This window comes from Rosa rugosa, chromosome 1 (genome assembly GCF_958449725.1).
Source record: "Rosa rugosa chromosome 1, drRosRugo1.1, whole genome shotgun sequence".
In the NCBI taxonomy this organism is placed as follows: domain Eukaryota; kingdom Viridiplantae; phylum Streptophyta; class Magnoliopsida; order Rosales; family Rosaceae; genus Rosa; species Rosa rugosa.
Window position 1 is genome coordinate 11,259 of NC_084820.1, and position 14,490 is coordinate 25,748.

The 14,490-nt window shown below is 45.5% G+C and overlaps 1 protein-coding gene across 9 annotated transcripts; it reads right to left on the reverse strand.

Moving 5' to 3' along the window:
- Positions 1 to 291: 291 nt before the first annotated feature.
- LOC133726894 (calcium-dependent protein kinase 20-like) lies at positions 292 to 3,625 on the reverse strand. Of its 9 annotated transcripts, none has more exons than XR_009854943.1 (6): positions 2,372 to 2,925; positions 1,794 to 1,912; positions 1,518 to 1,646; positions 1,160 to 1,370; positions 1,021 to 1,078; positions 292 to 921 (listed from the first exon to the last, which is right to left on the reverse strand). XR_009854943.1 is itself a non-coding variant. In XM_062154527.1 (6 exons), the coding sequence occupies exons 2-5, from the start codon at positions 1,903 to 1,905 to the stop codon at positions 1,046 to 1,048; spliced, it is 438 nt and encodes a 145-aa protein (XP_062010511.1). In that variant the 5' UTR covers positions 1,906 to 1,912; positions 2,372 to 2,935; the 3' UTR covers positions 292 to 909; positions 1,021 to 1,045. The 9 variants fall into 9 exon arrangements, 2 of the variants coding, with proteins under 2 accessions (XP_062010511.1, XP_062010512.1); XR_009854942.1 differs by having other exon boundaries at positions 292 to 909; positions 2,372 to 2,924; XM_062154527.1 differs by having other exon boundaries at positions 292 to 909; positions 1,247 to 1,370; positions 1,518 to 1,686; positions 2,372 to 2,935.
- Positions 3,626 to 14,490: the final 10,865 nt, after the last annotated feature.

Sequence of the window (14,490 nt, forward strand, 5' to 3'; positions counted from 1 at the left end):
TATTCAATACCATGCCTAGCTCAGTGCAGCTTCATATATAGCACGTAATCATCCATATCTATTTGCATGTCGGCAACTACTTGGCCATGCATAATGACTAGCGTATATAATCTTGTAGAAACACACCTTTACAATATTATATCATGCATATATTACTAATACACATGCACATGTCGGTTACCACAACCACTCCCACTTGAAATTGTCCGTTGAAACACAAAACGTGACATTTCATATACACTAGAAACCTTGCCCGCGCTTTGCCGCGGAATTTATTGTTATCATTGAATTTGCAGATTGTTCATAAGAGTAATTGCTGATGCAGACAGTTATACTATTGAGCTTATAACATTACATATATAGCAACACTGAAATTTGCAGATTTGGTTTGACCTGATTGTGAGATTTTGGTGGATTCAGTATAACCTAAAGGAGTACATTGTACAGGAGAATGCAATGAGATATTACATGGACAAAAAGAGCTTCAATGATGAAGACCTGAGCTGTACTCATGGGGCTGAAGTTGCTTTGAGCAAGCCTTCCCCATCAGCTCTTTCCACTTCTGAGATAACGACTCTGCCAACAAAAGCAAATTACCACTCAGTAAGTACAATACAAACTATTACGATACCATACAATGTATAAAAGGTAGACATAGTAGTAATAGTGAAATGATAATCAAATGTGCAGTAAAACATTGATAGGTTCGACGACATAAAACCTACCAGTGGAGTTTAATCTTGAACGCCATTTACGCAAACAGAAATGTGTAGTAAAACATTGATAGGTTTGACGAAATAAAACCTACCAGTGGAGTTTAATCTTGAAAGCCATTTACACAGAAACAGAAATCAAGTCCATGAACTTCAGCGGAAACTTGCACAACCATGTTAATCACTTCGCTTCATTCTATCATGATACCTCAAAAAAAAAAAAAAAAAAAAAAAAAAAATCAATCTCATCAAAGATTCACAAATGAGCAACACCAACTGAAAGCAAATTCAAATTCAGTGTGCGCACGATAGAGTGAAGGAGAGAGAGAGAGTCACAGGAAGCCATTGAGTAATAGGTACACAACCTTCAAGATACAAAGCAAAAACATTAACACATGGAATACAGTGAAATTGAAGCATAAACCTCGTAGTGTATTGAGATAGACCTGGGAGTGCCATCAAAGAGAAGAGGTGGGTTGGAAGTGGCATATCTACCAATGCTTGCCTTAGCTCAACTAAATCAATATACACACTTCCATCCTTGTCGTAGAATATAAATGCTCTCCAGAGATGTTCATCATTCTCCAATTTTTGCAAGTGAATTGTAACTGCTGCGAACTCTGCATAATCCAGAAATCCATTCCCATCAACATCAGCCTATGCAAAGAGAAGACAGAAGGCATTATTTTAATTGTTGAATAGATTGTATATATTAAAGATAAATAAGCCGTTACATAATGTTAAAAATTTGTTAGAAGCAAAGCTATCGTGATTTTAGTTTTCAAATGAAATTAAAGCACACACCTTATCATTTCCATCAGCACCTTAACCTCTGGTTCAGCCAACTGCAAACCAACCTTTTGAAGACCAGTGTTCAATTCCTCATAAGTTACTTTGCCATCTTTATCAGCGTCCATCAATGTGAACATGTCCCTGATTACTTCTACTTCATTAACAAAAGTGTTCTGCAATTCTTGCAGCATTTGATAGAAAAAGAAAATTGCACATAATCACATATTTTGTGAATCATATATCACTTGCAATAGTAGTCAATACTGAGACTCATAAACAGATGCTTACCCATAAATTTATTTATTACTGAGAACTGCTTACTACTGAAAACTGATTGAGCCTGGGCTTTGCAATATCTCCTAATGGAAAATTTGGGGCTTTCTTTGTGTTTTGTAACCATGGATGTTCTGTAATCACAAAAAGCAAGGCAAACTTCAGGTCACATATTTCATGAAATGAAATCATGTTGCAGATATATTTTAACCTCATAGCAGCAAAGACATGCACAGAACTCTTCTTTAAAGAAAAGTTTATATTACACCAATTACCACAAACAATTGGGGTTCTCCAGTATTGACAACAGAAACTTAGGCTAAACTAAGCATGCAGGAACATAGGAGAGTAGATGAAATAATTCAATTTTGGAAGTTAGGCTAAACTAAGCATGCAGGAACATAGAAGAGTTGTATCTTTAGCTATATATCTATGTGCTAGTTTTCAAGTCAATCATCAATTTGTGCTAAAGTTGTTATGCAGATTAATAAGTGTGTGATGGATCATAATAAGAGAGTTGAGATTCTTTATATCAATGAAAAAAGGAAAGTGAGAATAACTATGAAATGATAAGTAAAGGAAAAGAAGATAACCTGATTGTAAAAAAAAGCACCGACTGTCAACAGAGAAATTGATCTCCACCAGTGATAAGCAAAACCTGCAAGAAGAGTAAATCAGAACAAATTGCAAATTAAGAAAACAAAAGATATGATAAGATTGAATGCAAAACGAAACGGGTTATGTAATATATATTTGATGTGATAGATAGGATTTCAAATTCTCATGGTTTTGACTCTTATCACATTCAAAGCTAATAGTAACTGCAGATTCAGGATAGGAAATATCCAACCATCAACTTAGTTACACTACTTCATCTTTCTTATTTGTAGACTAAAGATGCATAATATAATATTTTAAGTTTTTAACCGACATTACCATTCACAATTTTTCAAACTTAATTTAGAAGCAGATTGATAAACGAAAGATGTAAGAAATAGTTAGTAACGTACAGTAAGGCGATTCAGAATCAAAGAACATGAAGATCATGGTAATAAATTTATTGATTCTAATTTGTTTTCCATTATTTATTCATTCCATCATGTTCTATTTGCTATTCAAAAGGGAAACCACAAATTAATAAAGTAGATGATAGAAGTTGTTTCAGTAAGAGATCAAAGCTTGTTGTGTTGTGCTGATTAGATCAAGTTAAAATCTTACCAATCCCGATGTTGGCGAAGAGAAGGGTGATGTTGATGGAGGCTTCCCGAAACCAGAAAGTAGTGGACATGTTGCTTATATATCGATGACTCTAGGGTAAAATTGTAATCCCAGAGCCAATCCCTTTTGGGTACTGTTTGAGAAATCTGGAATGATCAGGGAGCTTCTTTTTGTCTGGAATTCACTTCTAATCTCTCTCTTCTTCTTCTTTTCCTTCTTCCCCGGTTCTCTTCTCCCTCTCTTTATCTGTGTGCTCGACAAACAACAAAATCCCAAAAGGAAAACGATTTTATCGGGTCTAATGTGAAATAGAAACCCAAACTCCATCAAAAGAGACCCAAACTCTGTCAAGCTTTGATCGATAACCATACCTGATAGTCTAGAAGAGTTAGCGCTATCAAGAAGAACCCACTCTACCAAACTTTGATCGATCACCAAACCCGACAATCGATTGTCGGTATAGATAGAGAGGCATCTGTCAGTGTAAATAGAGGCTCCCAGACTTTGTAACCAAAAAATAGAGGCTCCCAGACTGGTACATAGAAGAGAGGCTTCCAGATTTGTGGATAGAGGCTTCTAGATCGGCGAAGCGCATAAATTCCAACAATCGGCTTGGCTCGGCTCGACTACAGTAAACGGCTTATAAACAGTAAAACTGCTTATGAACAGTTAACTGACGTTTTATATATAGTAAATTGTGCTACTATATTCGTACAATTACATTGTACCCCTTTTATATATGATCATTTCCCTTTTTATATGATCAAATTAATCACACTCCTGAAGTACAACATTTTCTCATGCTTTTCCCCGCCCAATTGCAAACAAATAATCCATTTTTGTTACTTGGTCGGTTTATAAATATGGATAAAATGCTAATTATTTCTTTTATCTTATGTTAAAGAGGAATAACCGCCGATCACTTTTCCAAATAGGGAAATCATCACCCTTCTACTAAGGAACTTCACCGGAGCAATGGAGCGTCATGCTTGAACAACTCCAACATGATTTGGGTACTTATATCAATTCCAACCCAACTCACTTCAAATCGGCATAAGATAAGTAACTATTTCTTCTTTTCTACGCTCTTGCAATTAGAGCCGTTACATGCTTTCACTACTTTTAAGCATGCATGCCTACAATATATCACACTTGATATGCTTTTACATGCTTCCATAAACTTTTGAGCATGCCAAACAACATTTCGTAGATTTGGCAACACTTTCTAGACCTCACATGCTAGATATGCCATGCTTCGTATACCGATCTCAAACGATCTCTAAGCAAGTTTACAATAATACAATGTTATTAGCATCCACATTACAAGTACATGCTATACACATATGCCATGCTTCTATTTTAATTGCAACTCAATTAAATAAACATGGGACACTCAAACAAAATATTATTACTTGCTCTATGTGCTTGTCATTTTTCATACAGATACAAACTTTACGAGTCTATGGTCTACGACCAACCGCCAAGGCAACGCCTCATAATGACAATGACCGCTATGCGGCATTGCAGTCAAGTTTTTCTCATTCGAGAAAAAAGTAAAGGGACTAGTTAACACAGCTCACGGCAGCCATTGATCCGGCAGTTAACCCCGACGCTTGGGTATCTAAGATTAGGTTCGCTACCTAACGCCCACTGCTTAAACGCAGCTCCCCTCATCAAACAATTTTCAGACCATCCGGAAGTCTATAGCCGGGAGTGGGGGACTCCTTGGAGGGCCTAGCAGGGGCCCACCCGAAAGGGCAAAAACGTTCGCTCCGACCAATTCTAGATGGACGACGCACTCGCACTAATTATGCTTGATATACGGCACAAAGCTACGCTTTGGTATCAACCTGCAAGAACACCCTCCTTGACTGGGGACTTCGGGGACTTGTACATACAACCTAACATAATTAGCAACGGTCATACTCATGCCTCATGGCATCACCTTCGAGCTACCCGTTAATGCCTCAGCAGCACCGCCGAGCTTTCACGATCTTGCCCCAGCGACACCGCCACGCTTTCGCGATCTCGCCCCAGCGACACCGCCAGGCTTTCGCGATCTCGCCCCAGCGGCACCACCAGGCTTTCGCGCTCGTGCCTCAGCGGCAACCCTTAAGCTTTCGCGCTCGTGCCTCAGCGGCACCGCCAGGCTTTCGCGCTCGTGCCTCAACAGTAACTCTTGAGCTTTCGCGCTCGTGCCTCAGTGGCACCACATGGCTTTTGCCCTCGTGACTTCCCGCCACAACGAGTTTACCGCTCACGCCTTCGCGGCACCCCCGAGCTCCCGCTCACGCCTTCGCGGCACCCCCGAGCTCCCGTTCACGCCTTCGCGGCACCCCCGAGCTTCCGCTCACGCCTTCGCGGCATCCTTGAGCTTCCGCTCTTGCCTTCCCGGCAACCCACGAGCTTCCGCTCTTGCCTTCCCGGCAACCCACGAGCTTCCGCTCATGCCTTCCCGGCAACCCTGGAGCTTCTCATGCCTTCCCGGCAACCCTTGAGCTTCCCGCTCATGCCTTCCCGGCAACCCACGAGCTTCCGCTCATGCCTTCCCGGCAACCCACGAGCTTCCGCTCATGCCTTCCCGGCAACCCACGAGCTTCCGCTCATGCCTTCCCGACAACCCTGGAGCTTCTGCTCAAGCCTTCCCAGCAACCCTGGAGCTTCCGCTCATGCCTTCCCGGCAACCATTGAGCTTCCCGCTCATGCCTTCCCGGCAACCCTTGAGCTTCGGCTCTTGCCTTCCCGACAACCCACGAGCTTCCGCTCATGCCTTCCCGGCAACCCACGAGCTTCTGCTCTTGCCTTCCCGGCAACCCACGAGCTTCCGCTCATGCCTTCCCGGCAACCCAGGAGCTTCCGCTCATGCCTTCCCTGCAACCCTAGAGCTTCCGCTCATGCCTTCCCGGCAACCATTGAGCTTCCCGCTCATGCCTTCCCGGCAACCCTTGAGCTTCGGCTCTTGCCTTCCCGACAACCCACGAGCTTCCGCTCATGCCTTCCCGGCAACCCACGAGCTTCCGCTCTTGCCTTCCCGGCAACCCACGAGCTTCCGCTCATGCCTTCCCGGCAACCATTGAGCTTCCCGCTCGTGCCTTCCCGGCAACCCTAGAGCTTCCCGCTCGTGCCTTCCCGGCAACCCTAGAGCTTCCGCTCATGCCTTCCCGGCAACCCCTGAAACCCTAGAGCTTCCGCTCTTGCCTTCCCGGTAACCCACGAGCTTCCCGCTCACGAGCTTTCCGCTCATGCCTTCCCGGCAACCATTGAGCTTCCCGCTCGTGCCTTCCCGGCAACCCAGGAGCTTCCGCTCATGCCTTCCCGGCAACCCACGAGCTTCCCGCTCACGAGCTTTTCGCTCATGCCTTCCTGGCAATTCTCGAGCTTCCCGCTCACGAGCTTTCCGCTCATGCCTTCCCGGAAACCATTGAGCTTCCCGCTCGTGCCTTCCCGGCAACCCAGGAGCTTCCGCTCATGCCTTCCCGACAACCCACGAGCTTCCGCTCATGCCTTCCCGGCAACCATTGAGCTTCCCGCTCGTGCCTTCCCGGCAACCCAGGAGCTTCCGCTCATGCCTTCCCGGCAACCCACGAGCTTCCCGCTCACGAGCTTTTCGCTCATGCCTTCCCGGCAATTCTCGAGCTTCCCGCTCACGAGCTTTCCGTTCATGCCTTCCCGGAAACCATTGAGCTTCCCGCTCGTGCCTTCCCGGCAACCCAGGAGCTTCCGCTCATGCCTTCCCGATAACCCACGAGCTTCCGCTCATGCCTTCCCGGCAACCCACGAGCTTCCGCTCTTGCCTTCCCGGCAACCCACGAGCTTCCGCTCATGCCTTCCCGGCAACCCAGGAGCTTCCGCTCATGCCTTCCCGGCAACCCAGGAGCTTCCGCTCATGCCTTCCCGGCAACCCAGGAGCTTCCGCTCATGCCTTCCCTGCAACCCTAGAGCTTCCGCTCATGCCTTCCCGGTAACCATTGAGCTTCCCGCTCATGCCTTCCCGGCAACCCTTGAGCTTCGGCTCTTGCCTTCCCGACAACCCACGAGCTTCCGCTCATGCCTTCCCGGCAACCCACGAGCTTCCGCTCTTGCCTTCCCTGCAACCCACGAGCTTCCGCTCTTGCCTTCCCTGCAACCCACGAGCTTCCGCTCTTGCCTTCCCGGAAAACCACGAGCTTCCGCTCATGCCTTCCCGACAACCATTGAGCTTCCCGCTCGTGCCTTCCCGGCAACCCAGGAGCTTCCGCTCATGCCTTCTCGGCAACCCAGGAGCTTCCGCTCATGCCTTCCCTACAACCCTAGAGCTTCCGCTCATGCCTTCCCGGCAACCATTGAGCTTCCCGCTCATGCCTTCCCGGCAACCCAGGAGCTTCCGCTCATGCCTTCCCGGCAACCCACGTGCTTCCCGCTCACGAGCTTTTCGCTCATGCCTTCCCGGCAATTCTCGAGCTTCCCGCTCACGAGCTTTCCGCTCATGCCTTCCTGGCAATTCTCGAGTTTCCCGCTCACGAGCTTTCCGCTCATGCCTTCCCGGCAATTCTCGAGTTTCCCGCTCATGCCTTCCCGGCTATCCTCGAGCTTCCCGCTCACGCCTTCCCGGCATTCCAAAGCTTCACATTCATGTCTACTCGACACACCACACGTTAATGGAACATGGAATTTTTCTACCATTTGTCGTTTACCGATTGCGACAAATCTAATTCTTTTCGCGTTCCATTAATACGAGCGACAACCAAACAAATACAAGCGTTCACATATTCATCATTCACGAATTACAAACGCTTACCTTCGCACCGCTCATGCAACTTACACTTATCATATGCAATCCATATGCTCACACGACCATACGTGTTCTTGAGTTTGTACGTCATAATCGATCGTACTCGGCACCATTCTCGTGTATGCATCAACATGTATCACAAACCCCATACGTTTATATATGCCAACGCATATCAATGCAACTCACATTTGTTGCCCAATACAACGAGCATTCTACGTATGCCTGTTTTTTGTCTGTGTTGTGCAGGTTAACGAGTCCCTTCTTGCTTACGGAGTTCGGGGACTTGTAGGGGCTCCGTACCGCCTGGTTACTTATGCTTGGTGACATCATGCTTATAACTCCCCAACCAAGAAGCTCCTCTTGCTTGCTGACTTCGGGGACTTGTAGATACCTCTACTAGCAAGACTAGTTTGCTATCTCATCAAGCATAAGTAACACGCTCTTTGGGACACCCAAAAGCCATGGTGAGGCCCAACCGCTACTTGCATCTTGTAGCCCTATGTTCAAGCTACGCTACGGTATCCGGAAGTCGCAAATCCGTCGCCGGGAAGCCACCTTTCCGGCCTTGCCAAGTTGCCTTCACAAACATGCTTTTTAGACTAGAATAGTGATTTCTACATCCCACATCTAAGAAAATGTAAATGAGGGAGTCTCCTTCCCCTATAAAAGGAGACTCCTTCTCACTTACTCCAAATCCCATTACATACTTTGTAATCCCCCCCCTGGGCCTCAAGGCTCAACACACTAGTATAACTTTCAAGTGGACGTAGTCTCCCGCTAAGGCGGGAGACGAACCACTATACATGTCGTGTCAATCTCTCTCTCTCTCTCTCTCTCTCTATTTTAAGCTAACTAGAGATCCCACGGATCACTAACGTTAACAGGGCCGATGCACCATGTCCGGGTTCTGCCAATGACCCCCAACTAGGCAAGGCCTGCCCCTCCAGCGAGCGTAAATGTTAGACGGAAGTTCCTCTATAATCGCGCGGCCGCGCGCCCTAAAGTTCACACACCCGCTGTCCCCGGTCTTCGTCGAGAACTGCATCTTGAACATGGAGTTAAACTCGCCGATAATGGGATACTGCTGCCTGCTGAGCTTCCACAACACCAAAACTCCCAAAAATTGCCTCAGAGCATTGGGCGACAACTGTCCCACGGAAATGTTGAGACACGACAGCAGATATTGTAGCTCCTCTGGTATCGAGAACGTCAGCCCACACTTGAGCTGATACTTGTAAAAGCACGCCCACCCCACCTCGGGGTGCCTAAAACACTCGCCACCTCTCAAAGGGCGTAATAGCACGGTGTCCGGAATACCCCAGGTCGCCCCCATATCGGTGATCTGCACTGCTCTCATACTTGGACCCTGTTGGTCAATTGGTATCGATCTCGCCAAGAAGTAGCCGCCCATCTGGCAAATGAGGAATCTCCAGCACCTCGACATTCTTTGTCTCGGGAACCTCGAGCCCCACAGCATCCACGGGCTGCCCAACCCTACTCGGGACCCCATAGGAGGAACCCTCGCCACCCCCACGAGAAGCACCTTCACCTCCACAGGAAGAACCCTCGCCACCACCACAATGAGAAGAACCCTCTCGCCTACCGCGACCACGATGCTCTCGCGCCATACTGTGAACGATACCCAAGATATGTCAATTGCCCCCACCTATCGCCTTCCCCGACCCGCCCCAGCAAATTTCAAAATCTAATGCCCAGACCGGAGCCGCAACACGGGGCTCGACTAAACCCAAAATTCACCCTCCCTAAAGACTAACCGAACCTACAATGACCCAAAACCCGGAAAACGACCCTTATGCAAACCCACACTCCACACATGTTCTCAGAAAGAAACCCAGGACAGTCAAGAGACATCGTACCTGTTCACTCCTCCAACCGGAAAACAGAGACAACGACGCCAACAACCCGAAATTTCGACCACCAAACGAAAGTTTCAAGCTTTCCAAACACTAAAGCCTCTAACTTTACTCACCTCCCTCTCAATCTCCAACAAAAGCACAGGAACAGTAACCGCCCCCATCTCCCTCCTCCATCTATATATAGAGACCTCAAGAATACAGGGATCGTTGGACGTGCAAGGACAACGACACCAGATCTCACCACATGTCGGACATCTCTGAGCGATACAGAGGTCATGCGCGGTCGCCTCGACTCCTTACCACTGTGCCATTATTACATGTTACAAACTCCACTACACCGGACTTCCCGCACACGAAAAATGAATGACAATAGCACACGTGTCACCAGGGCATAGCATATGCGCCAAAAGACGCATGAAACCCTACCACAGATTCGCGATAGCGACACCATGACAATTGCGAGAATGATCTCCTCACCCCAGCGAAGACTCCTCTTAAGTGGGGACTTGGGGGACTGGGGGATAATGACCAAATGTTCCCACAAATCTGCTACATTAAGGACATCTCCAGCAACCCAAAGAGGTAACTGTTTACTATCGCTTTCCATTATCATTATCTTATAACGATACTGACTTAGGCATCGGAGCGTTGAAGGCCGACACACTTGGTCTTCCCTCTGACCTTTGTTTGTTTTACAGATAAGCGAGACCAATAGCGATAGTAGCAGACCAAGACTTCCTATGATTTAGCTGGATCAGACATTCCCCGAGACATCTGAAACATTTGACGCTAGAAGGAATCCATTCGCTCCTTGCTGGCAGAACAACACTCCTAAATGGGACCCAACTATCCCCAGAAATATCGGTAGAGCTCAAGCAGTTCCTTAGGGACAACGCTGAGGTCTTCGCTTGGTCATATGCAAAGAGGAATATTAGGTCATCAGGGCAGAAGTCGCTAAGCTGCAGGGCATGGGTTTCATCAACTACCCACAATAGATCTCTAATGTGGTCATGGTCAAGAAGCTTAGTGGCAAGTGGCGAATGTGCGTAAACTTTAAAAACCTCAGCAATGCAAGTCCCAAGGATAGCTTTACTCCAATGCATAGACCAGCTGGTTGACGCAACGGCATGACACAAGTTGCTAAGCATGATGGATGCTTACTTCGGTTACAACCAAATCAAGAGGCAACCTTTCGACCAAGAATCCAAAACGTTCACTATCGACAAGGGCTTATACTGCTACAATGTCATAACCTTTGGCTTAAAGAATGCAGGGACCACATACCAGTGCTTAATGAACACAATGTTCGTATGGCACCTGGGCAAGATCGTTGAAGTTCATGTGGATGACATGCTCGTTAAAAGCATCATAGCTGGCAGGCCACTCGGAAATTTGCGCATCATATCCACTATCTTATTAGGCATATGGCATGCGTGTCAACCTTGAGAAGTACTTCTTTGGCACCACCGTCAGCAAGTTCTTGGGATACATCTTTAGCGAACGGAGCATTGAGGCCAACACCGACAAGGAACAGGTAATCATGAACATGAGGTCACCTGTGGAGAGAGAAGAAGTGCAATGCTCTGTACCATGGGCACTGCCTGCTGTACCTTGTATTGTTGATGCTTGGCCTCTTGGTAAAGCGATTTGATCATGTTTTTGATGGCATTGCACGTATTTGTGTTGTGACTGCTATCCTCGTGGTACTTGCACCACTTACCCTTGTTGTTGACTTGCCCGTTCGCGGGTATTACCTTGACGGTGGGGGAGGAATCTCATTCTTGCACTTATCATAGGTTTCCTTAGCTCGAGAGTTGAATGGTGGTGAGGGAAGATTTTAAATTAGCGACATTCTTGATTATGCATTTATCACAAGGACATTTGGTTGTTTTGGGGCCAAGACCACTTCCCACCGAAAGGATCTCATGGTGAGTTAAACATCATCATTGTTGGCTATATGTTACTCATGAAATTCCCAACACCATTTGGCATCAGATGTGCTCGCGGTAGCTAGGAAATTGCTCGTATTTGTTATCAAAAAACTTGTTGGGGCTGAGTATGGCATTCTACGAGCTAAAGCAGTCGACAATGATAAACTCTGCGTGTATCTCAACAGATATTGGACTTACTCCTTACACAAAGTTGCATGTAGTCGAACCCCAATGATTGGGTGACATCACCCGACAAGCTAGCATCACCCCATGTACTCAGAACAATAAAGTTTTTAAGGTTCATAGAAGATATTAGAAACTGATTTTGGCCATGAGAAATTTAGCCAATGTCTAGAAAACCAAACATTTGAAATGTAAATGACAGGCATCAAGCATTGTGGCTTTTTGAGCTCCATAATCATAAGTAGCATATAATATCCATATTTAGAATACTTTGTAGGTTTTTATTATGTTATAAGGTCATTATCACCAATCAGAAATGAAAATATTAAATTTTTAAAAAAGGAAAATTTGCCCAAAAACTCGGGTGCTATAACAACAGATTTTGGCTCAATTATACCAATTTAAAAGCGGCAGTCAAAATGCAATTTCCTTGAACAATAAAGTTACTTAGGTTCACAGAAGACAAATGAAACTTATACCGCACTTGAGAAATCTACCCAATGCCTGAAAAAGTAAACATGTGAACTATAAAATAATACGCATGAAGCATTGTGGCTTTTGAAGCTTGATAATAAAAAGTAGTATAAAATACCTATATTTATGAAATTAATAAGGTGGTTGTTTGTATGATTATTTATTATCATGCCTTTCTTTTGAGTTGATGGTGAAGTGAAACTATTTTGAACAAATTTTTACTGGAAATGTTTTGTTTTTAAGGGCTGAAGAGTTGAATCTTTGTTAGTTCAGTTTATTTGAACATATTCTTCATGAGTGTGAAAGAGTTTGATACAAGTTCATAGACATGTGGACGCTAAATTATGATATCATATGAAAGAGTTGTGGTCAACAGAAGTTTGGGGGTTGGGGTGGTTTAGACATCCGAAATGTTGAAGGGCACGTCGATACGAAATCGCAGACGTGCGGCACGCTTGATTCCGAGATCGTATAAAAGAGTTGTGGTCCGAAATGTTGAAGGGCATGTCAATACGAAATCATGCTTGATTCCGAGATCGTATAAAAAAGTTGTGGTCTACAGAAGTTTGGGGGTTAGGGTTTAGGGGTTGGGGTGGATTAGACATCTGAAATGTTGAAGGGCACGTCGATACGCTTGATTCTTATATCGTATGAAAGACTTGTGGTGTACATAAATTTAGGGGTTAGGGTTTAGGGGTTGGGGTGACTTGTGGGTTAGGATTTAGGTTGAAGGGCAGGTCCATACAAGGTCCAGACATGCAACATGCTTGATTCTTATATTGTATGGGAGACTGCACATAGGGTTTAGGGTGTAAGGACCTCTGGATTGTCGAAGGGCATGTCGATACGAGTTCGTAGACATGCGGCACGCTTGATTCCGAGATTGTATGGGAGAGTTGTGGTTTACAGAAGTTTGGGGTTTAGGGTTTAGGGGTCAGAGTTGTTCAAGACCTCTGGATTGTCGAAGGGCACGTCGATACGAGCTCGCAGACATGCGGCACGCTTGATTCCGAGATCGTATGAGAGAGTTATGTTTATTAGGGTTTAGGGGTTAGGGTTTAGGGTTTAGGGGTTAGGGGTTAGGGTTTAGACCTCTGGATTCTCGAAGGGCACGTCGATAGGAGCTTTAGGGTTTAGGGTTTAGGGTTTAGGGTTTAGGGTTTAGGGTTTAGGGTTTAGGGTTTTAGGGTTTAGGGTTTTAGGGTTTTAGGGTTTAGGGTTTAGGGTTTAGGGTTTAGGGTTTAGGGTTTAGGGTTTAGGGTTTTAGGGTTTAGGGTTTAGGGTTTAGGGTTTAGGGTTTAGGGTTTAGGGTTTAGGGTTTAGGTTTAGGGTTTAGGGTTTAGGGTTTAGGGTTTAGGGTTTAGGGTTTAGGGTTTAGGGTTTAGGGTTTAGGGTTTAGGGTTTAGGGTTTAGGGTTTAGGGTTTAGGGTTTAGGGTTTAGGGTTTAGGGTTTAGGGTTTAGGGTTTAGGGTTTAGGGTTTAGGGTTTAGGGTTTAGGGTTTAGGGTTTAGGGTTTAGGGTTTAGGGTTTAGGGTTTAGGGTTTAGGGTTTAGGGTTTAGGGTTTAGGGTTTAGGGTTTAGGGTTTAGGGTTTAGGGTTTAGGGTTTAGGGTTTAGGGTTTAGGGTTTAGGGTTTAGGGTTTAGGGTTTAGGGTTTAGGGTTTAGGGTTTAGGGTTTAGGGTTTAGGGTTTAGGGTTTAGGGTTTAGGGTTTAGGGTTTAGGGTTTAGGGTTTAGGGTTTAGGGTTTAGGGTTTAGGGTTTAGGGTTTAGGGTTTAGGGTTTAGGGTTTAGGGTTTAGGGTTTAGGGTTTAGGGTTTAGGGTTTAGGGTTTAGGGTTTAGGGTTTAGGGTTTAGGGTTTAGGGTTTAGGGTTTAGGGTTTAGGGTTTAGGGTTTAGGGTTTAGGGTTTAGGGTTTAGGGTTTAGGGTTTAGGGTTTAGGGTTTAGGGTTTAGGGTTTAGGGTTTAGGGTTTAGGGTTTAGGGTTTAGGGTTTAGGGTTTAGGGTTTAGGGTTTAGGGTTTAGGGTTTAGGGTTTAGGGTTTAGGGTTTAGGGTTTAGGGTTTAGGGTTTAGGGTTTAGGGTTTAGGGTTTAGGGTTTAGGGTTTAGGGTTTAGGGTTTAGGGTTTAGGGTTTAGGGTTTAGGGTTTAGGGTTTAGGGTTTAGGGTTTAGGGTTTAGGGTTTAGGGTTTAGGGTTTAGGGTTTAGGGTTTAGGGTTTAGGGTTTTAGGGTTTAGGGTTTAGGGGTTTTAGGGTTTAGGG

Excerpts from the sequence above, each read along its gene's own strand:
- LOC133726894 (XM_062154527.1), bottom strand. The coding sequence starts at position 1,905 with ATGGTTACAAAACACAAAGAAAGCCCCAAATTTTCCATTAGGAGATAT. Across the intron at positions 1,687-1,793 it reads AGTAATAAATAAATTTATGG|AATTGCAGAACACTTTTGTT; the intron begins GTAAGCATCTGT and ends AAATGCTGCAAG. Across the intron at positions 1,371-1,517 it reads GTGCTGATGGAAATGATAAG|GCTGATGTTGATGGGAATGG; the intron begins GTGTGTGCTTTA and ends CTCTTTGCATAG.